The sequence below is a fragment of the Hipposideros armiger genome, unplaced genomic scaffold (assembly GCF_001890085.2).
Source record: "Hipposideros armiger isolate ML-2016 unplaced genomic scaffold, ASM189008v1 scaffold_60, whole genome shotgun sequence".
Taxonomy (NCBI): domain Eukaryota; kingdom Metazoa; phylum Chordata; class Mammalia; order Chiroptera; family Hipposideridae; genus Hipposideros; species Hipposideros armiger.
Window position 1 is genome coordinate 4,069,384 of NW_017731410.1, and position 27,027 is coordinate 4,096,410.

Sequence of the window (27,027 nt, forward strand, 5' to 3'; positions counted from 1 at the left end):
TCAGCTTAAAAACAAACAAACAAAAACCCCGATCTATGTTTCCATCAGTACAGGAAAATTAATACAACTTAATTCTTATGCATTCACGTTCAGTTATACAAATAAACACTGAGTGTGAGGCTTTGGGCAGTAGCGCTAATCAATAGCTCCCCAACTTGCCTGACGAGAATTAACTGGGATACTCGTTAAATACAATCACACTGAATCCATTAATCAATTCTTATCATTTAAAGCAGAAAACTAAATTTAAGTGCTTCCTGATGTGTTGACAAGGGGAAGAATATAGCACCAACGAGAAAATACTGTTTTTCTAAATATCTGATTCGAATCAAGCTTCTAGATATAACTACTGGTTTGTAGGAAATATAGGGAATAGAGAAACATGTTAAATCAAAGTATGATTATGCAACCAACCACATCCTGAATCTGGGAAATTCTACCAGAAAAATAACCCAGTTTATAAAAAAATAATTGCATTTAAAAAGGATGGTAGTAGAAGGAAGTGTTATAGATTAAAAGAGATTTAAGAATAATAACACCATCACAGGCCTCTCCAATAGATTCAGTGCATCTGGGCTAGGTCTCTGGGCTTTGTGTTTTTAACAACTGCTGAGATGATTCTGATGATTTGGCAAGTTTGGGAAACACTGCACCAGACTAACTGGAAACTCAGGTGTCCATTGCAGATTTCTACTGAAGGATAATGTACTTAGTCTATACAGACTAATAGGCTCTACATTTGTGAGAATGGTAGAGAAAAGATGCTGGGAACTTCACAGGAAGTTCCTTCCTCTTATTTTTTACAATAACTGTATTATCTGTTTATTAGTATGCTAAGAAGTAGCAAAATTTACAATACTCAGTTTTATCATCCTTTTTTTCTGTGAAATGGCCAGAAGTTTAAAAGTGAAGATTAGAAGAGGAAAGAGTAAACTAAAAGAATCTTAAGAGAATAATTAGGTTGTGAATAATGAAGAACTGTCTATGAATCTGATGGAATTCATTAAATACATTTTATTAGAACATTTTTAATCACTTGGAATTTAAGAACTCAGTATAGTGTACTCCAATGTTTAAAAGTATACTGTTTTCTATCTACATTATAATCAAACACTTACTTTCAAGGGACATCTTAGGATTTTCAAGCTTTTTTCTTAAAACACAATCAATGAGAACTCTTAGCTGCTTGAAAATGACGGCGATCTTTACAGGGGCCTGTTGAGAAGAATAAAATTGGAGAAAGTTAATCCCCGGAGTGTGAATTTGTTTAAATAAATCACAGCTAGCATATATACCTTATGATCTGCCTTAGCACATCTTGACCCTAATATAAAACATGATGGGAAAAACACCTGCAAATTACTTCCTGTGGCTAAGCTACATAAACCTCAATTTCTTTATTAAGTATCCATAAATTTGATGAAATTTTTTAAAACAGCTTTATTGAATTATAACTCATAAACCATAAAAATCTACTCATGGTTAAGTGTACAATTCAATGATTTTTAGTAAATTTACAGTTGTGCAACCATCACCTCAATCCAGTTATAGGACACTTCTACCACCTCAGCCTCTTTGTGAAAACTGAATATGTTTTTTAAGTTGCATTTAAAATTTAGCTCTCTAGGGCCTGCTGAGTGGCTCAGTTGGTTAAGAGCTCGCTCAAGAGTTTGAGCTCTGAGCAACAGCGGTTCGATGCCCTGCCCAAGCTGAGCTGCCGCTGAGCTGCCAAGAGGTGGCAGGGTGGCTCAGCTAAAAAAAAAAAAAATAAAATAAAATTTAGCTCTCTTAGACAAATTATCATGGTATACCACAGGAGAATGTATTAGGTTTGCTTAATTTAAATTGGTGAATGTTGATGGGGTTACAGGGAAATAATCTTACTGCTGGTAGCACTGGTTGGTCTAATTTTTCCGGAGAAGAATTCGACAATATGCATTAAAGCTACAAATCTGTGCCTTCTTATAGGCGGCACAATGTAGTGGAAGGAACATAAGTTTGAGGATCAAATAGTTTTAGGTTTAAATCTTGCTCTACCAATAACAATCCATATAATCTAGGAAAGTTACTTCTCACTGAGCTTAAGTGCCTTATCTAGAGAAAGGAAATTTAAAAATATTTGTTAGGGTATTATATTTGGGATAATCCATGCAAAGTTAACTATTGAAGTATACAACACATGGCAAGTTATAATTGTTACTGATGATAAATGCAATCTGTAATAGCAATATAATTTGATTTTCAAATTTAACAGATTGAAACCATATAGGCAAGATAAAATAGTCTACTTTAAGTCAAATTATAGGAAAAACTTATGCAAACACCAATAAAATTTTTAAAAGTCCGCCTGAATGGTACTAGAAGTAGAAATTTTAATGTAATCAATAAGATCAGTTGTAGCATGTACCTGAAAATAGATCCAGCCATCAATAGAAAGAAGGCGTTCCCGGTGCTGAACTTCTATATCACCACCAAAAAGTAAAACTGGAAAAGGGGTAATTAGGGTAGTTTCCCGCAAATATACTCGGGCATACCTTATCTGCATAGGAATAAAGAAGAGAAAAACAAAACTTCACAGCCTACAAATGTAAGAAATTCATTTATCTGTTTCATGTGAACATTTTCCTGTAACTTGCTCCATATATTTTAAGTCATAAGCTTTGTAAAGCTACATGTTTGCATTCTCTTATGTGCATAATTTGCCAATTGTACAGTAATCACAACCACCACCTGTGCATTTCACTTATACTATTAAAAGGCACATTAAACATTAATTGTAAGGCTGAATTATATACCTTGAACATAAATGAAACTATCAACAAGCAATTTTATAATGCTAATGCTGTTAAATAACGCAAAAATAAAATTATAATTAAGTTTCAAAGTGGCTGGTTTCTAAACCAACGTTCAGCTATGGCCATTAGTCAGTAATTTCTCATCTTTTACATTTAAGTTTGATGACATGCTGGGAGTTATTCAAGCCAGTGCTTGAAATTATGGGCCCTTGTTACTTAAACTATGATTCAAAATTTTGACTTTTTTTGGTAATTTATAAATATTTGGTATTAAATTATCTTAGGTTACATTGTGATTCAAACCGTTATATTATTATATATATATAGTATTATATATAGTACTCCCATACGCCCCCCATACACCACTTCTTTGGAACTGCAGATGTCTTTTTTCCCTTTTGAGACAGTACCTATTGGTGAAATCTCAGGGAACTGATACATTATTAAACAACATCTCTGCTATAATTACCTTTATTTCAAGTAGAAAAGATGATGGTCACTGTAGAACCCTTAATATTTTTCTTTCATTAAATGAAAGAAATACTTCTTTTTTTCTCATTGAGAAGCTATTACATGTACTTCTTGATTTCAAATATGAACAGAAATGAACAGCTCAATTTGAGAACCAAATATAATACTTGTTGGGGCATCCTAACTTGTTATGACTGACTTCTAGAATAATACCCTAAACACTGGAATTTAAGAATGAGCACTTTACCTTCTCTTGGTATAAGAGCCATCCATAAGTTTGCAAATCTCGATTTACTGAGGATGGATGTACTTGTGCTTTGCCTTGGGCTGTCTCCACAATGCAAGCCAATTTTTCTGTAACATCAACTGATTTTGTAAAGATTATCTTCCCCACGTTGTCATATAGTCCAGCAGCCAGTACAGCTTTAAGAAGGGCAATTTCTTGGAAGGAAAGGGCCTGTGAGGCTTTGTTTTCTTCCCAGCCATAAGAAGTTGTGGATGATGAAAATCCTGCTGCCTTAACCAACTTTATTAATTCCTGCTTTACATCCTAGATTGGTTTATGTTAAAAAGAGATAAGATCATAATTGATTAAAATAGAGAAATTACCAAATAAAAATATATTACTGTCTCCAATCAAAATTAGAAAGATGACAATTATTATTTAGTCAGCTACAGCCTAAATTAGGGAGAAAAAAAAGATACTGGAAAGTCACTACCCCAAGACTTTAGATGTCATAAAAAATAGGAATGTTTATTTGTTTGTTTGTTTTTTTTAGCTGAGCCATCCTGCTACCTGTTGGCAGCTCAGCGGCTGCTCAGCTCAGGCTGGATTCGAACTGCTGTTGCTCAGAGCTCAAACTCTTGAGCAAGCTCTTAACCAACTGAGCCACTCGGCCGGCCCTAAAAATAGGAATGTTTAAAATGTGAGAGCAATAAAAAGGTGCCTGAATACATTTTCATTTAGTATATTTAGTAGCTTTCCTTTTGACGTTTTTATCAATAGGACAGTCACATAGAGAACAATACTGAGGAGGAATTATAGAGGAATCCTGATCCTAGACTGCAAGTACCTTCATTTGTATCTGGGAATCTCACCTTAATTTCCTAAAGAACTTAGACAATGTTTATTAATGGCAACTTTATTTAATCTGAACTTGTTACCTAAAATCTTTTTCTACCTTTAGTAGTGCCAATCAGCCAAAGCACTACAGGAAGGATGAGCATTTTTCAAAGCAAACAGGATACAAGTGATTAAAAGGTGACGTTTACATTTAGGATTTCCTTTAGTTTTGGGGCTTAAAGGCTTGATTCCAGGGGAGGAAAGACCAAACAGACAGCTGCTGTAACATCACAGGGTTGGTGAAGAGATGGAAAACCTTGCAGCCCAGGGGAGGTAAAGAAAATGCTCATAGAAGGAAGGGGGTGAGAGGCAAGTTGGGAGGAAGTGGAATGGAGACAAAGGCATGTTGATTAGCTCGCTACATCTTGAATCCCAGTCAGTTGGCCCAGGGTTGGCTATTTCTTAAACTTATCCCTTTATCTGTTTTGAGATGGACAAAGTTCATTCCACTTTGAGAAGTCCCTGCTGTCATCCCAGCAGTTATTTAAAAATCACAAAAAGTAATGAGTCAAATTATATGGGAATAAAATAGTTTTTAATCTTTTAAAATATGAGCATAAAATAGGGGAATTATGTGAGACATTCATTTTATTTTCTGAATGCTTTTACAGTATGTCTGTACTAAGCAACATTTCCCGTAACCCAAGAACAAAAAGATAAGTGTTTATGGAGGAGCCCTGTGCTTTAGAACCACTTTTTTCATTTTAACTACCTTCTACTCTCTCTCCTCACACAAATAATTCTGGTCCTGAACAGCAGTCAAAACCTGAGTGATAGACAAAGATATCAGTTTTCCCTTCCTAGGAGCAGATTTATAAAGCTGGTCACAGTCAGCCCCAGGGTATGATGCCCTGCATGCCTTTTCCTATCATCGCACACTGCAACCAAGTAGCGGGCTAATATTTAGGAAAATAGAAAATAATTTCACTAAAAGAGGTCAGGGCTCTTAGGAAAAATGACTGATTCCAAGCCTGAAGCATAAAGTGCACAAGACAAGCCTGAACTCCCTGTCATACCCCAAACAAGGAAGCCACCAAAGAAAGACTGCTTAGGTTATATGAAAGGACTCAGGAAAAACCTGAAGGGGTTCTCATTGGCCAAAGAGAGGACAATTTGAGTATCAAAAAATTAATATCTACAGAGGACTGAGACACATCAAATACATTTAACTCACTATGTTCATAATAATTTTTTATAAAAAACAACATTCAGGGCCGGCCGAGCGGCGCAATGGTTAAGAACTGGCTTGGGATGCCAGAGGGCCCCGGTTCGGATCCCACATATGAGGGCCAGTGACACTGCCCTCGTGAGTGGCCAGCAGCCGCAGTGAGCGGCCGTCCAGAAGCCGGCGACTGATCTGCCTCGCCAGAGAAGAGCGCAATGATGGTGCCAACCTCGGCCAGTGAAGCAACGTCCTCCACAACTAGATTGAAGAACAAAACGACAGCAACTTGTCTGTTCCCCTTTCCCCAATTCCCCAGCACTGTTCCCATCCCCCCAATTCCCCAATAAAAATCTTAAAAATAAAACAAAACAAAAAAAACAACATTCATTGAAATGCTTGGGAATCAACTCATTATGAAAACTGCTAGGTGAAAGGAAAGATTCAAACATTTATCCTAATTTTTTGTACAAACTGTACCACAGGATATCCAAATATTGACGAGGGAGGGAGAAGCTCTTCTTTGTGAATGAATTCTAACAAGTAGAATTAGAATGTCACTATTTTGCAACCTGAATGAAACAATGCGTCTCAGTGTTATTAATGGCTGCTAAAATCATTACATGAAAAGCCAACGGGGAATTTTACAGTGGATGAATCTGGCTGACATCATTGATAAATCTTAACATTGCAAAAAGGGAGACAACTCCAAAAAAAGAAAGAAGAAGAAAAATGATTACCTGAATTGGATTAAACCTCTATGGGAAATATAGGGCACAGAAGAACATGCTAAACAATACCACAGGGATATGATCAGACATATCCAGAATGCAGGAAACTCTACAGGACCTGTTACCTGGTTACTTCAAAAAATAAAAGGCGAATAGTAAAAAAGTAAAAGAAGGGTAACTCTAGATTAAGAGACTTAACAGACACATCAAGCAAATTCAATGTGTGGACCTTATTTGGATCATATGACCTAGCTGTAAAAAAACCTTCAGGAAAAAATTGGTGATATTTAAATACCGACTATATTTGATGACATTAGTGAAATCTTTATTTTTTAAGTTGTGATAATATTTAAGAAAAAAGAGTTCTATACTTCAGATACTCGTTAACAATTCTGATGCCTGGGATTTGCTTAAAAATAACCGAAAGGGCAGACAGTGGAATAATGGGAGTGAAAATAAAACAAGATTGACCAGTTATGGAAGTAAGAAATGGGTACATGGGCGTTCATTACACTATTCTGCCTACTTTTATATGTTTGAAAATTTTCCATAATAATAAAAAAAACCTGATTTTCAGCATGGAGAACTATAAATTATCCCCATTCGATTCCTTTTTTTTTTTTAATAGCTGATCCATCCTGCCACCTGTTGGCAGCTCAGCAGCAGCTCAGCTTGGGCCGGGGCTCGAACCGCTGTTGGTCAGAGCTCAAACTCTTGAGCGAGCTCTTAACCAACTGAGCCACTCGGCTGGCCCTCAATTCCTTTTTTAAAATGAGAAACTGTGATTTAACCTTCCTAAGCTGAGCAACTAATAAGAAAACTATCCTCATTCCCAAGCTAGTGTTATTTCTATGAAATTATATTGCCTCTTTTAAAAAAATATCATTTCCCAAATAAATTATGATTATTCAATACTATTTTAAATCACTATGTAATATATAGAGGTTACCTGTTGGGAGAAACAAACAAAAAAAATTATAAATATTCAGCAAATGTTCATCAAACCCTTACCATGAATCAAGCACTATCCTAGATATTTCTTTTTCCAAAATAAACTTAGTACTCAACCATATGACCCTGAATTAGCTGTATTAAGACTTACCTCTAGGGTTAACAGTGATGTTCTATTAAGGAAGTTCCTCCGGCAATATGCTATTTCAGAGCGATAGCCTCCCTCTTGCCGTGCTTTCTTCCATCTACATAAGTAAAATGACAAAAGTTCAACATGTTTTCTTTACAAACTCTTTTTTCAGAAGTACTAACCAAAGTAAACTTTAATTAAAATATCATCATTTAAAAACAGGAGGGGTCTTTCTTCTTGTAAGAGCTACAAAATTTCAACCACAGTACAGGTATTTTTTTTTTGTTATAGGTATAACAGTAAATTATTAACTTCAAATATGAGGTAATATACATATAATACAAAGTACATTGTTCTTAAAATTTTAGGAAGGATTATAAAACTATGAATCTCTAAAATAATTAAACATTGACAGACAAAGTAACTAAAATAAGTTTAAACCTTAGATGTATCTTTTAAATGAAAATAAAAAATAAATGTTTTAAAAAGTAAATAACCCCAGGTTTAATAACACCCAGATTATTTTTTTACCCTAGGTATGCATTGTAGATGGTCAGGTGGTCAGAATCTGCCATAGCCAAAGCTGATTTTGCAAGATCTGCTTCATCTTTTCGACCAATTGGTGTGGTAAAAGGAGACTTCTCTGTCATAACTGCAGCTAGTGTTGCCTATCCATAAAAATACAAACAATTTACCATTAAAGAGGTACACATTAACAGCTCATTTGTAAAAGCAAATCGTAAAACAATCACACGAAGTTGCATGTTTCTTTTCAATACATTTATTATGTTCTACAACACCAACACACTTTCATTTTAGTTACTTTTAGTTTCATTTTTTGGAACTTTTAAATATATCACTTTACTTTTATGCCATGTTTGTGAGATAGGAGATAATATCACCAGAATCAGAGAGAAAAATGCCTGAATGTTTGTGTAAGTGACTTATAGTCTGTCACACAGTTAGAAGCAATTCCAGAATCATAGCTCTGATAGTTTTACTCCTAGCCTGCTGAATTTCCACTGTCTGCAATGCTCTTTAAATACTTTGGATTACATAATGACCCATTTGTTGTTGTTGCAGCTTTTCAGATCAACTATCATGGCAGAGGTTATTTTTTTAAACAACACAATTCAGGTGAGTATTTCTAATACTAGAGAAAAAGAGGCTAGAGTAAATCATGCTTGCTTTGTTATGTTTTTAAACTGCCTTGATTTCTAGTCCCAGAAAAGGCTATAGCCTGATAAAGTTGGAAAGTTGGAATGGCATAGCAGATGGATGAGCCCAGAGATTCAGACAAAAGCATAAAATTTGTTAATTCTGAGATCACCTGAGAAAATAGAACTGCTGGTAGTTGCTGGCTCAGAGAGATAACCCAGAAAAAAGAATGTTTTTTATTCTGCTTATGAAAGTCTGTGGGGTTCAAAGCTTCCTAAAAATTATCTACTATGTATTCAATTAAATAAATATTTCAAGTGGGATATTTGATAGCAAAAGTCTAGATAAACCAAACCCACTTACAAAACAGTAACTATAGTATACTTAAGTATAGTTTAATATTCAAAAAGGCTCATCAAGCATTCAGACCTCCTACATTTTAATGTTAGTACAGACATTCTATTTAGGAAAAAATTAAAATTTACAAATTATTGTTCTTGACTTTTTCTGACTTATTTTGCTTTGCATGATAATCTCGGCATCCATCCACATTGTTGCAAATGGCAGTATTTCATCTTTTCCTATGGCTGAGTAATATTCCATTGTGTATATATGTACTACATTCTATCCAATCATCTATTGAAGGACACTTTGGTTGTTTCCATGTTTTGGCCACCGTGAATAATGCTGCAATGAAAATAGGGGTACATATATCTTTACAGATAAATGTTTTTGGATTTTTTGGATAGATACCCAGAAGAGGGACTGCTGGGTCATATGGTAATTCTATTCTTAATTTTTGAGGAACTTCCATACTGTTTTCCATAGTGGCTGTACCAATATACATTCCTACCAGCAGTGCATGAGGGTTCCTTTTTCTCCACAACCTCTCCCAACATTTGTTATCACTTGTCTTGTTGAGAATAGCCATTCTAACAGGTGTGAGGTGGTATCTCATTGTGGCTTCGATTGACATTTCTCTAATAGCTAGTTGAGCATCTTTTCAGATGTCTGTTGGCTGTTTGTGTCTTCTTGGGAAAAGTGTTTATTCAGGTCCTCTGCCCATTTTTCAACTGGATTTTTGTTTTTTTGTTGTTGAGTTGTATGAGTTATTTATATATTTTGAATATTAGCCCCTTATTGGAGGTGTTGTTTGCAAATATCTTTTCCCCTTCAGTTGGTTGCCTCTTTGTTTTGTTGATGGTTTCTTTTGCTGTGCAGAAGAGTTTTAGTTTGATATAGTCCCTTCATTTATTTTTCTTTTACTTTCCTTGCCTTTGAGGTCAAATTCATAAAATCCTCTCTGAACCCAAGTCCATATGTAGGATATAAAACTGAAAGCAACAAATGAACAAGACAAACAAACAAACAAAAACTGTGGACACAGACAACAGTTTAGTGGTTACCAGAGGGTTAGGAGGGAGAGGAGTGGTAGAAGAAGAAAAAGGGGTCAAATATATGGTGACAGAAGGAGAACTGACTGTGAACACACAATACAACATATAGATGATATATCATAGAATTGTACACTTGAAACCTATATAATTTTACTAACCAATGTCACCCCAATAAATTTAATAAAAATTAAAAAGTAAAATAAACATCTATTAGTACATAAAGCATGGTTAGATAATAAAAAATTTTGTACATTAAAAAAAAGTTGGGGCTGGCCGAGTGGCTCAGTTGGTTAAGAGTTGGCTTAAGAGCGTGCGCTCTGAGCAACAGGGCTGCCGGTTCAATACCCACATGGGCCAGTGACGCTGCACCCAAGCCGAGCTGTCGCTGTGCTGCCAACAGGTGGCAGGATGGCTCAGCTGGTGTAACAACAAGATTGCCTGTTTGATGGTGGGCTACGCCCACCCGCAACTAAGACTGAACTCAGCACCTTGAGTTGAGATGCTGCCCAGATGGCCCAGTGAATAGAACGTGTGCTCTTAACAACAAGGCTGCTGGTTCGACTCCCGTATGGGATGGTGGCTATGCCCACCAGCAACTAAGATTGAACACAGCACCTTGAGCTTAGAGGCCACAAGCTGCCGACGGGAAGCCAGATGGCGACTGGCGCCCTCCACAATGAAGATTGAAAGACAACAACTTGGCTGGTCCTCTTCCCCAAAACCCTAACACTGTCCCCCTCCCCCAATTCCCCAATAAAATCTTTAAAAAAAAAAAAAGTTAAAAATTATTTACAAACTTAATAATTTCTCAGCCAAAATATATTTAAAGTGAAGCAGCATCATATATCTTACCACTGGATCAAGGCAGCCAAATATGGCACCAAAAATAAGCATCTTGCCAATCTTGACATTCACTGGCAAAGCTGCAAGGTGTTGGCCCAATGGAGTCAGTTTAGGCTCATTGAGTTCACAAGCTCCAATTTTTCGGAGTAAATTCATTGCATTGCTGATTACTTGAAGCTGAGGAGGATCTAAGGCTTTGGCGAGGAAATCTTCAGGAGAACCAAGATTGCATTTCTGCAAATTGAAAAAGTGAAAGAATTGGTATGTGATCAAAAAGAATTAACACTACCCAAAAAAGATAGTCAAACTGGAACTAAATTTGAGTTAAGTAAAATTTTGAGCAAAGAGGATAAATGTCTGAAACAGGCTATCTAATTCTTTTTTTTTTTATAATCGGGAGTTTGTATGTGTGAGGATGCGATCTTCCAGTCCATATATTCCTGATTTTTAGAGTAAAAAAACTAAGAACTAAAGGATATAGATTTTTTAGACTAGGAAGCCCTTGGTTTAGGTCAGGGTTTCTCAATCTCAGCACTACTGTTATTTTTGGGCCAGAGATTTTTTTTGTTTTAGGGTACTGGGCTGTGCGCTGTAGTATGTTTAGAAGCATCCCTGACCTCTACCCACTAGATGCCCATAGCATGGCCTCCCCCTTGGCCTCCCAGTTTTGAAAACAAAAATGTCTCTAGACATTGCCATTTGTCTCCGGTAAGTAATATTGCCCCCAGTTGAGAATTACAGGTTTAGGTTATGAGAGTGCATTTTTATCTATAAAGTATGAGTAACTGTGGCAGAATTAAAGCACAGTGGGTTTACTTAAAAAAAAAAAAAAAGGTGGGGGAGGACCATCGTTTTAAGAAAATACTTGAACATCTAGGGCAATATATGGTAATTTTAGGGTGGTTTTTTTGTCCTATAAAGGGTGAAGAATAAAAAATTCTTATGAGTTCCTTAGGGATTACCATAATATGAAGACATAATTCCTCCAAAGGCACACGCAAGATTTCAGGGACAGAATAGTCCATAAAGCCTTCAAATCTGAAAGATAAAATAAAATAACACTAAATACTTTACTTATTATCAGAAATGCCACACTGTACTGATTCACATGTTTTCAATTTCCTGCGACAAGCCATACCTTTCTCTTGTGTACATTCGGAAGCAGAAGCCATCTCTGACCCGCCCAGCTCTCCCCTGGCGCTGCAGAGCACTCGCTTTACTGACAAATGTCTCAACCAAAGAACTCATCTGACTGCTTTCATGGTACCTGAAGAAATGTTTGAGGAAAGTATATGTAGATAATTGACTTAAATCAAAATGTGAAAAAACTCAAAATATTTGACTCTTAAAATTAAGTTGCAGATAGGCCATTATCATAGTAGACCAATATTTTCCAAATCATTTATATTTAAATAATTTAGCAAACGCTGCATACTAAATCATATACTACCAAATTAAAGGATATGGCCAAGAAAAAAAACCTGCTTAACTTACCCTTTCCCAAATTAATATGACCATGGAACCTTTGATTTTAGTGGAATGCCTATTAATTATGCCAAAAGAATTCTGGAAAAGAGTTTGTGAAATGCCACTATCAACATTATAATTCAACATACTTTTCACAAGATACAGTTTAAACCCTGATAATGTTTCCTCTGAAGGTACAATCTTAAAAATCAAGGGTTTACTTTGTACTGGAAAGTCATACTCATTTGCAAATATTGCTAGTTTCCTAATATTAGGGATAGTATATATAGGTTATAACAGACTGCTAAGGTGGTCTAGTACACTGGCACTGCTGATGGGAAAACCCATGACACAAAATTTGACATTTACTCTTAGACATTTTAAAGTTTCCTACAGTTTCTCTGAGGCTTTTTGCTCTGGGCAGAATTAGGACATTTGGAATTTTTCCCTATATGATTCTGTGATTTCTCTTAAGAATTCAAGAGCCCCCAACTCTTTTCAAGCTAAAAATGTTTTGATTTGGGAAACTGAAACTTACTTATTTTCTTTTGTTCTTCCAGTATCAATTACAAATACAACATCTGGAATAGTGATACCTGTCTCTGCAATATTTGTTGCTAAAACAATCTGAAAATAAACAAAACCCAAAACATTTAGTTAGGTAACAACTTTCAGCAATGTGCTATCCTTTCAACTATTATAGTTTGAGCCAATGAATTTAAAAAAGTAAATTTCAATCTTATTTACAAAAATTCACAATCTATTTGTTACAACTGTGTAATTTTAACTTGCTCTAATTAGTTTCATCACCTCAGCTTGCTAATTAAAGTTACAAATTTTTATTCCAACAAAAATACCATTCCTCTAATTCTAGTCAGTCATCCTTAAAAAACAACATAAGTAAGGCCGGCTAAGTGGCACGTTGGTTAAGAGCTGGCTGGGTATGCCAGCTCTGAGCAGCAGGGCCCCGGTTCGGATCCCACGTGGGGGCCAGTGACACTGCCCTTTACAGCTAAGATGGTGAACAACAGCTTGACCTGGAGCTGGGCTGCCATGAGTCGCTGGCGACGGCATAGGCTGCAGCCTCAGCTACAGTGGGCTGCCATAAGCTACCGTGTGTGGCTGGTAGCCAGTGTGAGCAGCTGGCAGCCGGTGTGAGCTGCCAAGAGCCAGCCGCTGTCAGTGGCCGTCCAGAGGCCAGCGACCGATCTGCCTCACCCAGGAAGAGCGCAATGATAATACCAACATGGGCCAGTGAAGCAACATCCTCTGCAACTAGACTGAAGAACAAAAAGGACAGCAACTTGTCTGTTCCCCTTCCCCCGATTCCCCATTGCTGTTCCCCTCTGCCAATTCCCCAATAAAATCTTAAAAAAAAAAAAAAAAGACATAAGTAGAATGGGAAATTGGGTCAAAGGAGTTGGATTAAACTGATGGTTTTCTAACTGTGCTCTGAGAACTTCAAGAGTTCTAAGGCTGTGCTCCTTTTAAAGGTGAGAAGATGAGACTGAGTGGTTGCCAAAGTCCGCATTCATGGTAGCAGGTTAGGGATGAGAACCCAGGCCTCCTGCATTATAGTCCAGGCTCCTGGGAGCTTTGTGCTCCCCGCACTTCCCATATTGTGCCTTTTTTCCCCCCCTTCTGAGAGATGGTTCAAAATCTGAGAAAATCTCTTTGCCAAATATCTCTTCATTCAGAATCCTGAACAGAGAATACAATGAAAATACTGAGATTTTTTTTTCAAAAACTTATGGTGTAGGTATTAAAAAATAATCAGGGATGGATAGCCTAAAAAACAACAAAGACTCCTCCCCAGATTCAAATAGTTCCTGACATCCAACGTTCTTCATGCTTTCTTGGAATTAAAAGTAGCAATTTTTCTTTTTACAAGCAACATTCATGCCACATTTTTCAACTACAACTTTAAAAAGTCTTATCCCTTAAATAACACATAATATAAATATTTAAATACTTTAATTTTAATATTGGGTTCACTTTTGAGTCTGTTAAGCTGCAGAGTATCTAGAGTCTGTCGTGTACTATAAGATACTTAATACTAATAAGCGATGATAAAGTCACAACACTTTCATGAAACCTTTTCAGATGAATCATGATGCATAAATTTGCTGAACTAAATTTTACCTTCCTGACTCCTGGAGGAGGAAGCGTGAATGCTGCAGCTTGATCTTGAGTTGAAAGAATAGAATGCAGAGCTATCACTTTATATCTGAAAGTTAAAATCATAGTTCTTAGCAAGAGTTTCTCTTTAGAAGGCACTGCAAAGAATAACAAAATTTATTTGCAAATAGGAAGCAACTTAAAAAGATTTTATTATGAAAATTTTAAACACACACAAGTTCTAATATTGGTGCAGTGAAACCTCATATATACTTATCAAACAGAAAAAATTTAATATGAATGAATTATATATAGAATATTGGGTTTAGAGAACTTAAAAAATGTTCCGATGTTGAAGTGAAAACCATGACAGCAATAATAAACTATAACAAAACAGGTGAACAGCCGATTCAATACGTATGGATGATAAACTGCAACCTTGTTGGGGTTTTGAATCATCTAGTGGGTTGGGGAGAGGAATCAGCATCTTATTCTTAACCACAGGATTCCCTCTGTTTAAATATATTAAGGAAATAGAACAAATACAGAAGTAGTACCTAAAATTTTTAGTAGATAAAATGCTATAACAGAAATGTTAAAACAAAAACAAACTTGTTTCATAATGGACAATTTTAACTGAAGGTAAAAAGACTCTGAAAGCTTAGATCAAGAGTTTTAATGAATGAAACATTTTTGTATTTTAAAATTACCAGGAACATAATAAAATTTGTAGTTACCGTTCAGAAAGAAATCTTCTGTCAGTTGATAGGAGATCATACAACTGTTGAATATAAGCAAGGCCTGGTAAAAAGATCAATACTGCTCCTTCAATATTTCTGAATTGGGGACTTTTGTCTGAAATTTTTAAAAAGATACAATATTGAAAATAAGAAGATAAGGAATAGCCTTTAAGATATTAATACACACCTCCAGTTAACAGAAAAGTTTTATCAAAACAAATGGATACTTGTTAGAAATAGATCTATACCTAAATATGTAAGAAGTTCCAAAATGAGATCAAGGTTGATTTTATGATGATTCATATAGAGAATAGCATGCTGAGTGCGGTTGCTATACTTCTGGTAAAATGGATTTAACTCAGCACCTGCTCCAGTCTGAACTGGGATGTATTCCTAAAAGAAACACAATCAGAAAAAGATGAACAAAAAAATTTAGTATTTTTATAAGACAAAGAAGGAAAAAGGAGGTATCTCATTCATTCAAACCTATATTTTTCTCATTGTCACCATTATTATTTTGTTAAAATATAGCAAGAGTACTATTTTTGATAGCAAGATTTCATCCAGCCCCCTTATCTATAACAAAACTTTTTATCTTGGCACGTACATACTAAATTAAAGAACTAAAGCAAAAGAGAACACTATGCATTGTCCTGTGGCAACTGAAAAGCAACCAGGCTGAGTGGTCTTAATAACTTTAATAAGTACAATAGTTTATACCTCCTTCATTCCTTCTAGATTTGGTTGCTGAGTTCAGGTAATCTCTTCTGAAATACCTTTAGTTTTCTGAAGTCTTTCTTTAGTTTCTAATTTCTATCTCTGGAGTTTTAGGGAAAGATTTTAATTTTTTGCTTTCTTGGTTTATCTGCTTAATTAAAAGATAAAGTAACTTTAACTTTGTGCTTACATCAGATTGAATACATGCATGATATATCGTGAATATAATGAAAATACTCAGTATAGTACCACAGTCTAAAATGCAGGATAACATAGCTTCTGTGATATTTCTAAAAACACATCATTGAAACTAATTCTCTAGGAAGAACTGTGTTTGCCCTGGACAGCTTCATTACAGAGCTAAGATTGGCTCACACCAGGACAGGCTGCTAAGAACACTGCTGGCGGGGATCTAGATTTTGGGGCTGCCTAACCTGATCACCTAGGGTGTTCAGATAAAGTAGAGAAAATCATTACAAACTTATTCCTCAGTAATTGATAAAAGTTATCTTAGTTATATGGTCTTTGATTTGTTATGTGCACTTATATGGCTCAGAAAACAAAATATCATAAACCAAAGACTGAACTCTATGAAACAAAGATTGAAAAAAATGGCCTTTAAAATTTGCTCTTAATCATATTCTCTTCTACCAAATTATACTCAAATTCACTGTGCCAGCACTCTCATGACAGGTTAAGTCCTGGATATTGTTATCAGGTGTCTTTTAAAATGTTTTCTTTTTACCTGATACTTTTTCACTCCCCCTGCTTTGCTTGTAACATTAATGGTTATTTCTTCTTCCTCCTCCAGAAATTTCTGACAATATTCTGAGTCTTTCTCTAGTACAAAGCCTGTTTCTTCTATTATATCTTCAAGATGAAAAACCTGCATAGATTAAGGTATATAAATGGTGAACTCAAATTCATTTCAGTAAATATCATTTTAGAGAAAACAAGGGGATTGTTACCTTTTGAATGTCATCAAATGCTAATTTCGAATATTATGAAAAAAGCTTTCTTCTCCATTGTTTGGGAAGGAAGAACTGTGTTGATATAGACGAGGTTGTCCCTAGAAGTCTCAGGACAACATTATGGTGTATATTTTTAATATGTGAAAACCAGTTAAAAGAGCAGTCTTTATCATATGAACCAGAAGGGCAAACTTTAAGAAAGGAAGCTTCAAAGTCAAACCTAAATTTGAGAGGTGGGTAGAAAAGGAGTTGCTTATTGCCAAGCAGCAGCCTCAATCCGGATAGAATGGTTCTGACGTGGAAATGTGTTTTGTTTTGTACTTCTCTGGTATGTCTTTCAGCAGAATCCTTCCTTCCAGCCCAACTACCCTCAGTCAAGGCAGCACCAGCCACCCGATTCCCAAGGCCATCTCCAGGTCCTCTCTTGACTTACAGTGCCCGAGGAATAGTTCTGGGCTCAGACTATCTTCTGGGGACACTCCCTTGGTAAGAATGTAGCTTTTGTTCACATATGTATTATAAAGAAAACTTACCTCAACAGGGTAACTTCTTCCTGAAATTCTGAGAATAGGGCAGTGTGTGAAATATGTGGAAAACTTTTCACTGTCTACAGTGGCACTCATTAGAATCAAGTATAGGTCAGAGCGTTTCTGTAAAATTTCCTTCAAGATAATTAGTAAGAAGTCTGACTGGACACTTCTTTCATGAACCTAGTATAAAGGGAATAAAAAATTAATCATATATAAGGTCTAGTAAGAGACTAAAATAATCAGGCACTCAAATCTACTAAAAGTTAATCAATATTTGAATATAGTCAGTACATGTGGAGGGAGAGAGAAGCTGTATGTTTCAAGTAAGGCAGAGCTTCAGAATTGAAAATAAAATCACCCTCTAAAATTGAAACCAGCAAAAATCAGCATATATGGAACAAAATTAGCTATGATAGCAGGACTCCACCTTAGCAGATGGCTTGTAAGTGTCTGACTAATAAGATCGATTAGGGCATCTCCCAAATTTCACTTGGAAGCCAGGGTGACTCCTGAGTTCTGCCACTCATATAAATAAAATTGCACTGTTGCCATCACCACAAGACAGATGGTTTATCTACTATATAGGAAAAGGGGAGTTGATTAGTAGGAATCTGACAGGGTTTCTATCAACTATTGAAGAAAAAGTTTTGGTTGTTTTTAATGCCCTACCAACACATTAATTTTAGCAAAAAGCACTGTAAACCTGCTATAGAGCGTAACAGCCATGGTACACTGTCAGAACTTAGTATATGCTGAATGCACCAGTCTGTCTTCCAACTTTCTGTAATCTGACTTATTTCCACCCCATTGTATAAGATTTAAGGCAGCATACAAAGATAGAGTACATCAAGATAGCATAAGTTAAAACAGGTTTGATCATGCATTTGTTTGGCAGAAAGGCACAGTGGTTAAGTGTTTAGGCTCTGGAATCAATTCCTTGGGTTCAATTCTTAGTTTGGCCACTCAGTATGACTTTAGGAAACTTATAAATATCTCTGTGTGTATTTCTGCTTCTATAAAATGACAGTACAAATCATACAGACTTTATAGAGTGGTTGTGACAATCAAATGAGATTATGCAAAGCCTTTAAAACAGGGCTCAACAAATTTTAAGTATTCAGCTTTATGCTAGATACTGGGGATTAAAAAATGACCAAGAAAGTTCTCCCCATTTCTAGAGTTCACAGTCTAGTAAGAGGACATTGTACAGGATGATTTGAAATTACATATGAAAGGTAGCTAACAGGGGTCAGGGAGGCTAAGAGAAATTGCTATTGATGCAATTTCAATGAAAATGAGAAAGGAACAGGATGAGAAAGGGAGAAAAAGTGGTCACAGGACACAAATTGTGCAAAACCTTGGCAGAGTGGGGATCATAATACATTTCAGGAGTTGGATAAACAAAATGATGCCTCAAGCATGGGGTAGGGAATGGGCAAGAGATAAAGCTGGCGAGGTACTGGTAAGCTGCCTGCTGTAAGGCCTTATAAACTACTTAAGGAGTTAAGACTTTATCCTAACAAGTCAGGGCAGTGATTAAAACATTTTAGAGCAGGGGAATCATGTGGTCTGAGTTTTGTTTTTAAAAAAGATAACTCTGGCTACAATGTGGAGAATGTAGTGGAGGAAAGCAAAACAGAAAGCAGGATGTTTAATTAGAGCAGCGGTTCTCAACCTTCCTAATGCCGTGACCCCTTAATACAGTTCCTCATGTTGTGGTGACCCCCAACCATAAAATTATTTTCGTTGCTACTCTATAACTGTCATTTTGCTACTGTTATGAATCGTAATGTAAATGTCTTTTTGTTTTCCGATGGTCTTAGGCGACCCCTGTGAAAGGGTCGTTCAACTCCCAAAGGGGTCGCGACCCACAGGTTGAGAACCGCTGAATGAGAGGCATCTGTAGTAATTAAAGAGAGAACGGTGCCTATATTAGGGCAATACCAGTGAATATGGAGAAAAGTGAATGAGTTTGAGAAAAGGTCTAGGTGATTGGATTTAGGGGATGTGGGAGAAAGAAAAAGGAATAATCTTGGATGTTTTTACTTTGGTGGTTTGACCAGCATATTTATTTCTGAAGATCAAGAAAGAGATTTCCTGATAGATGAAACAAATCTGGGGAACTTCATCAAACAGATGGTAATTTATACAGATACTGATTTTAAAAGAAAAGGATAGAACATAAAATAGAGCTAATAAAAGTGTATGTTTTATTAAGTACATTCGGGAGAGATGGGCAAAAAATTTGGCTGTAAGCATATGAGCAGCCAATGGGAAAAGTTACTTAACTTATACACTAACCGTAAACTAAAACAAATTCCACAACTATTCCTATAATAAGGCCAAAAGTATTATCCTCAGCATTTTCACAAAAACGACTTCAAATAACATAATGAGCTCTGTTGCAACATATCCTACATCCTTATAAACATAATGATGAATTTCAGCAGGCTTTTTTCTTTCTCTTACTGTATTGTTCAAGGGATTGACAGTATCACACTGAAGCACAGTTCAGTAAATCATGTGTACAGACTGCTAATACTACAGCCAGCTTCCTGAAGTTGGTCTGGCTTTTAAATTAGGGTTCACCCTGATATATATATTTACTAAGCAATTTTCTGATAAACTGGGGTTCCAAGAAAACTTACTGACTAGCTAATACAAATATTTCAACTTACCTAGCAGTAAACATTTCTCATTATAAATAGATAAATTGGCATTTTGGCTTAGGTTGATTCTTGAGGATACTGATAAAATCTACATCTTGGCCACACAAAGGTATGACTGTGACACACCACCCCACCCCTTGCCCACCGCTACCAAGAGCAGTTACCTATGGGCCTGCTCAAATAGCTATAAGTCCTCTTTCTTTTTGATATCTTAGTGATAATGTCACAATTTCTTCATTAAAGAATAAAGACTCCTTAGATAAAAATGAATTCCTATCGTGTATTTACCACCAAAATATTAATTATTTAAAAACATCTTAACCTAAAATTGTCTAACAATAGGAAATGATTAAATACATTATGGGACATCCAAATTATATACTATAAAGCTACCAAAAAGTCTTTTGGTAGACCATCTAATAATGTGAAAGAATTATATAATATACATACATACTAAATATACAAATTAAATGTCAACACTGATATTTTTTTTCTGGGTCATGAGATTGTAATGTGTATTTTCATTTTTGTATTTTTCTATACTTCTAATATTTTCTAACCCAAAGGAGGAAAATAACCCAATAATCTACATGTAGTCTATTAAAAATCAATGAATGATTGAACTTTTGACTGCTGCCTTCTGAACTCAGTGAATTAACAGACATTCATAAAAACTTTATATCAGGGAAAACTTTAAAAATATTTTTGAATAATAGAAATGCTATATATCTATTTCTTCTTGAAAAAAATACACACAAAGCAAATCAATTTACGTACATGTACCAGGCTAATATGCCATTTAAAATTAATGTGAAACTTTTGGCATAATTCAATTTAAGTGTGCATTCAATCTGATTCAGTAGGGCGATATCTATCAAGAAAATGACATATTGATGAAGGTTCTTGTTTTTTGTAAGAATCAGAGAAAATCCTTTAGCAACTAAATGTAGTTGAGAAACAGTATACTGTACTGTCAAGAACACAGACTGCAGTCAGACTGCCTGGATTTGAACCCCCAGTGGCTGTATAACAAGCTGTTTAAACTCCCTGTGCCTCAATTTCTTCAATGGTAAAATAGAGATAATAATATCTACTTCACGAGATTGCTGGGGGATTAAATGAATTTATATATATATAAATAAAGTCCTTAGGATAGCATCTAGCATATAGCAAATGTTATGTTTACTAAATAAATCAATTATACAAGACACATTTGTTATAGAGAACTAAGTAATTATGTATAAAGTGTATGGCATTTAGTAAGCACAAAGAAAATGTTGGCTAGTAGTAGAAGTAGCATCTTTTTAGTAGGAAAATGTTTAGAATTCATCTGAACATGACTATAGGATCTACTCACCTCATCTACAATAACATGAGACACATTAGTTAGGAGACCATCTTCTTGAAGCTTCCTTAGCAAAACCCCTGTTGTACAGTAGAGTAACCTGGTAGATTCACTAGCTCGAGATTCCATTCGAATCTGATAGCCACACAAAGAATTCTGAAGGGAGAACACAGACCGAGATTAGATTCTCACAAGTGATCTGGGAGACAAGCTTTAAAAAGTGAAGCACAGGTGCTGATCCTGCTGCTATGTGGAGCAGTCTAAGTAAATCTAGTTAGTGCAATTATTATCAAAACTATGTCCCTATGGTCTTCAATCATATAAAACTATATAAAATTTGTTTTGGTAATTTCAAACAAGAAAAACTTCTGTTCTTTTCAAAGTGTGGAGACAGAAAGCTGTTCACCTGCTTTGAGTAGCATTAATATGACTATAAAAACATTAATAGATGTTTAATATAATTAAGCTGAGTTATATGAACATAGAATTCACCATATTTGGGTTCTAATCAATTTTATTAATTTCTATACTTAGCAGTCTAGTTAAGGTTTGGTCAGTTTTGTATGTTCTGGCATGGAAAATGTATGACAATAGACGTTTAAGTACTTTTTGTATTTTTTTTAAATACAGGGTTTGAAAATAGTCTAGAATTCTCTTCTACCTTGTTTTTCCTTTCTGCTCATTGAAAATTAATGAAAACCATTAAGGAATACATTCCACAGAAAAAATTTGCAAAAACCTGAGATGTATGATATTAGAGTCAAATCTATATCTGTCTATATTCAATTTAGTATGTAACATATGTGAATATTCAATTTTTAAACTGAATATATTTTTCCTTTTATATGAGAATTTTAATCACAGAATTGCTAGTAATTCTTTCATATGAAAGGAGAATGGCATAATATCACATCTATCAAAGAAAACATGAAAAGTGCCCAAGATGTGCTACTGAACAACCAGTAATAGTCAACTCATAGTTGGTACAGGTTCCTCTTGGATCCCAAGAACAAAGGTGAGTAACGTCACCATTCGCTGAGGTGGAGTTGAACATCTTACCTTTCCTCCAGGTCCATTTTCACAGCCCAATTCGTCACACACTCTTGTGGCTAAACTCACTGCTGAGATTCTTCGGGGCTGGGTACAGACAATGTTACATTTGCTTGTGCCCCACTCATTTAGAAGCAAATCTTCCAATAGAAAATGTGGTACTTGAGTGCTTTTACCGCTCCCTGTTTCACCTGCCACAACCACTACCCGGTGCCTTTTCAGAGTTTCAACAACTGAATTCCTGTGTTTGAACACAGGTAACTGTTGCCTCTCCTTTAGAAATTTCTGGTACTTAGGTGTGCTTTGCAACTTTCTAAAGAGGTTTCTAACGGGTTCCAAATCTTCTGCCTTTTCTGATTCCAAGGACAGTGCAGAAAAATCCTCGTCAGAAACTAAATTTTCCCAAGATTCCTCAGGATCTTCAGAGTTTCCTTTCTTATTTTCAGAATGCTGCTGCTGCTGCTGCTGCTGCTGCTGCTGTTTCAATTTATTCAGAAGTTTGGCAATAAAAAGATCACGTGGTTTATTTGTTTCCATTTTATTTAATTCTTCCTTTTTCTTTTCTGCATCACTCCACTCGAGCCAAACATTCCGGTAAGTTGGAGGAAGTAACTGATGAACTGACTATGAAGGCAAAAACAGCAGTTACGTTATTTTTACTAACTGCAGATATCAAAATTCAATAGGTTAGAACTTGTAATGATGATTATCTTCCTCTTAAAATGTAATTTGTCTTGTTATTGCTTTAATATAAGATATACATGCATATGATGAAAATATATAAACAGCATATCATATTCATGCTTCTAAACTTACGAGCTGTGTGTGATATTGGGCAAATAAGCTCCCTGTGTCTCAGTTTCTACATTTGTAAAATAGGGCTAATAACTACCTTCTTTCCAGGCATATTGTAAAGTAAAAACTAAGTTAATACATGTATAGTACTTATTCCTGGAACATAATAAATTACTGAATAAGTGTTTATTTATTTATTCCTGCAGTGGTGCTATATATAAATATGTAGATGATCCATAAAGCATTTCTAAAACAAAGCTCCCTCTAAGATTCTGGCAGTTACATAATATTATGGGTCAAAGTATTTTAAATGAACTACAGTAAGTCCCTGACTTATGAACATTTGAGTTGCGAACTTTCACAGATACGAGTGGACCTCGCATTACGAACTCTCATAGATGCAAACAAATCGTGGAAGTAGCTCATGTGTCTGCTGGACATTGTCACAGTTGTGCTGCTGTGTGCTTACTGTACAGTGCGACAGTGTACAGTAGTACAGTGCTCAGAGCCCAGGGAATCCGGAAGCAAGAGGAAAAGCTGTGGTGATGTAGAGGGGACTGCTAGGAAGCGCAAAGCAATAACCATGGAAACAAAAGTGAAAATAATTGAGATTGGACTGAGGCCAAAAGATGGTAGACGTCGCTCATTCTTATAACATGAATTGTTCAACCATTGGCTTTACATTGTATATTTGTGTCAAATGTGTATAAGACTCACTTTGTCAAAGGTGTATAAGACTTACGAATGTTCTCCCGGAACAGATCTGGTTCATAAGTTGGGGACTTACTGTACACGGATGGAAGCTAAGTTACCCTAATTTGGCGCTATAAGAGAGACCACAATTATCTATACAACATTGATAGTCATTTCTATCAACTAAGCTTATGAGACCTTATTTTGCAAAATAAGGGAAATAAAGGCAGTAAGAACTTTTACTGACACTGGAAAAGAACTATTGTTTGGAATTCCACTTAATCAGTGTCTGAAATTTTCAGTGGTTCTAATTCCCATAAGAAAGACATACATACATGTATTGTAAAAATGAAATGTTGACACCTCCTCCCCACCAAAGAACATTGTGTTTTCTTAAAAGTGCTTCCAGAGCCAGCCGAGTGGCTCAGTTGGTTAAGAGCTCGCTCAAGAGTGTGAGCTCTGGGCCGGCTGAGTGGCTCAGTTGGTTAAGAGCTTGCTCAAGAGTATGAGCTCTGAGAAACAGTGGTTCTATTCCCGGACGGAGCTGAGTTGCTGCTGAGCTGCCAACAGGTGGCAGGATGGCTCAGCTAAAAAAAAAAAAAGTGCTTCCTTCAGTACTTTATTTTAATCTTTTCTTAAACTGGAAGTTTATAGCTAATATAACTTAACTATAAATTGAAAACTGGAACCAATGTCTGTAACTTTTTAAAGTTGAGAGACAATACAACATTAAAGAAAAAGAAACTGTTTAAAAATTCTCTCTAATTCAACCACCCTGGCACAATTATTTTTATTTTTGTATGGCTTGAATATTTGAACCAATCAAATGTCTTAGAGCCTCTGGGCTAAGGAAAGCTATGTTTAGTGGTGAGAGGAAGTCAAAATTATAAGCAAGCAAAAGTGAGGATTAGTAAAAACAAAGCAGTCAGTAAAGAGAAAATTAGTACAGGAGGCCAAAGTTAAATATGTACTACCTTCCATGTAGACAAAATACAGTATACCATTACTCCACAAATGATTTTTGAAACACATACTAGTAGGTCCAGAAAGTCTCACCTGCCCTTTCACTAAACGATAAAGAGCCAACGTGGCTCCCAGGTGCTGAGCTTGCATGCCATCCTCTGTTAAGATTGTAGGACATACTACCAATACGTCATCTTCAGACTTGATTACCCTTACCCTGCAAAGAAGCCAAAAGAAATTCTAAATAAAACTGATGAAGTAAAAAGTCAGCATTCCATTAACATTGAACTTAAGTTTACATTATTTAAAATAAATACTTCCACGGAAGACAATGTACTTGATAATGATTTACAAGCACTATCAACCTGAGATGTGGAATTAGAGAGCTTCCCAAATGTCTACTTAACTCATAGAAACAAAAAGATTTTCATCTTAGATTTTTCTAAAAGTTCATTCAGTTAACCAGAAAAACATACCTACATTTCCAGTATCTACCTACTGGAACTTTTTCAAAGGAAGGATTTGGACTCTTGGGAAGATTCTTCCTGACCCAATCAATCAGAAATTGTTTGGGAGATTTTCCAGTCCAGCTTCGAGCAGTATAGTCAAAATTTCTTACATCGTGAGGTTCTTTCTTTTTCTCTAAAATGACAAAGATTGGTTTTTAGAAAATGATCATGCAGGCAGCCAAGTGGCTCAGTTGGTTAAGAGCTCGAGCTCTGAGCAACGGGGTCGCCGGTTCGATTCCCACATGGGCCAGTGAGCTGCTCCCGAGCTGAGCTGCCAACAGGTGGCCGGATGGCTCAGCTGGTGAGAGCACGTGCTCCTAACAACAAGGTTGCCTGTTGGACTCCTGCATGGGATGGTGGGCTATGCCCACCTGAAACTAAGATTGAACACGGCACCTTGAGCTGAGTAGCTGGGAGCTGCCGCCGGGCAGCCAGATGGCTACTGGACTTGGAACTGAGCTAGCTGCGCCCTTCACAACTAAGGCTGAAGGACAACAACTTGACTGTTCCCCTTCCCCAATTCCCCAATAAAATCTTTAAAAAAATAAAAAAATAACCCTCCCACAAAGGCGTGTCTGTGGTTCCCTGTCTTCAGACACGTAAGAATTGGAGGCAGAGAATTATGGACTTGGAGAAATCTGGGGCCTGCTTGCTTCCTGCAGGCTTAAGATCAACCATCCCACGTAGGAAAGAAAATAAAATAAGTAATCGTGCACTAATATACAATTTTTTGAGTGATCAAAGTCGTCTCACTTTTGGGAACAGACTTTTAGAAGAAAATAGGTGAAGAAAGTCCTATACTTCTATAAGTTATACAAGGAAATCTTCTTGATAGATAGAACCATTGAAAATCTGAATCTTTAAATAAACTATCTTGAGTAACTTATGTATTCTTGTAAAATATCAGTGATACTATCTATGTGATGAATTATTTAGGTTACTCTGAATTATAGTGTTTGGTATGTTTACCACAGGAAAAGTAATCTTTTGAAAAAATATAAATCAGATGTGATTTCTCTTCTTAACAGCTGCCACCATCACCACCATCTTCAAAAGCTTCATGTTATGTATAAAGTCCAAATTCTTCACTACTTCCCCAAAGCCCTCCATGGTCTGCCCATTTGTTGTCACTCTTCCATCCTTTCACTATGCTGTAGCCACAATGGCTGTCAGTCAATTCCTCAAATGCTCTAAGCCTGCCTGGCCCAAAATAGTAGCCACTAGCCACATGTGGCTAAATTTAAATTAATTAAAATAAAAATTTCAGTTTCTCAGTTGTATTAGTCACAGTTCAAGTGCTCAATCTTGTAGTATGTGGCTAGTGGCTACCAGACTGGATAGAGCAGATAGAGAGCATTCCCATCATAGAGGGTTCTGTTGAATAGTGCTGCTCTAAGCTCTTTTTCACCTTGGATTTCCAATGCACTGTATGCCTCCTTAGAAGTCCCTTTTACCATCTCATCACCAGACTAACACCTATTCATCTGTCAGATCTCAGAGCAAGTCATCAGTAAGGTTTCCTAAATCCAAATTAGGTCACCTTGTAATTTCTTATTAGAAGCCAGTTTTCTTTCTTAGTTAGTATACATCACAATTTATAATTATATATTTGTGTATATTTAAAGCTTACTGTCCCTATTAGGCTGTATGCTTGAAGAGGGCAGAGACTAGGTTATTTTGTCAATAACTCTACAGATAG

At 36.0% G+C, this 27,027-nt stretch overlaps 1 protein-coding gene across 1 annotated transcript in view; it reads right to left on the minus strand.

The window, feature by feature from the left end:
* Positions 1 to 1,034: 1,034 nt before the first annotated feature.
* DHX29 (DExH-box helicase 29) overlaps positions 1,035 to 27,027 on the minus strand; it is a 44,713-nt gene continuing 18,720 nt past the window's right edge. Inside the window, exons 9-26 of the mRNA XM_019641439.1 lie at positions 25,296 to 25,461; positions 24,913 to 25,036; positions 22,378 to 22,992; positions 21,331 to 21,474; positions 17,308 to 17,484; positions 16,549 to 16,689; positions 15,335 to 15,479; positions 15,084 to 15,201; positions 14,371 to 14,455; positions 12,767 to 12,855; positions 11,900 to 12,028; positions 11,724 to 11,799; positions 10,771 to 10,995; positions 7,895 to 8,031; positions 7,385 to 7,478; positions 3,514 to 3,816; positions 2,408 to 2,539; positions 1,035 to 1,215 (exon numbers count right to left, since the gene is read on the minus strand). Of these exons, the coding sequence (XP_019496984.1) occupies positions 1,096 to 1,215; positions 2,408 to 2,539; positions 3,514 to 3,816; positions 7,385 to 7,478; positions 7,895 to 8,031; positions 10,771 to 10,995; positions 11,724 to 11,799; positions 11,900 to 12,028; positions 12,767 to 12,855; positions 14,371 to 14,455; positions 15,084 to 15,201; positions 15,335 to 15,479; positions 16,549 to 16,689; positions 17,308 to 17,484; positions 21,331 to 21,474; positions 22,378 to 22,992; positions 24,913 to 25,036; positions 25,296 to 25,461 (3,020 nt within the window). The 3' untranslated portion in view covers positions 1,035 to 1,095. The remainder of the gene's footprint in view (positions 1,216 to 2,407; positions 2,540 to 3,513; positions 3,817 to 7,384; positions 7,479 to 7,894; positions 8,032 to 10,770; positions 10,996 to 11,723; positions 11,800 to 11,899; positions 12,029 to 12,766; positions 12,856 to 14,370; positions 14,456 to 15,083; positions 15,202 to 15,334; positions 15,480 to 16,548; positions 16,690 to 17,307; positions 17,485 to 21,330; positions 21,475 to 22,377; positions 22,993 to 24,912; positions 25,037 to 25,295; positions 25,462 to 27,027) is intronic.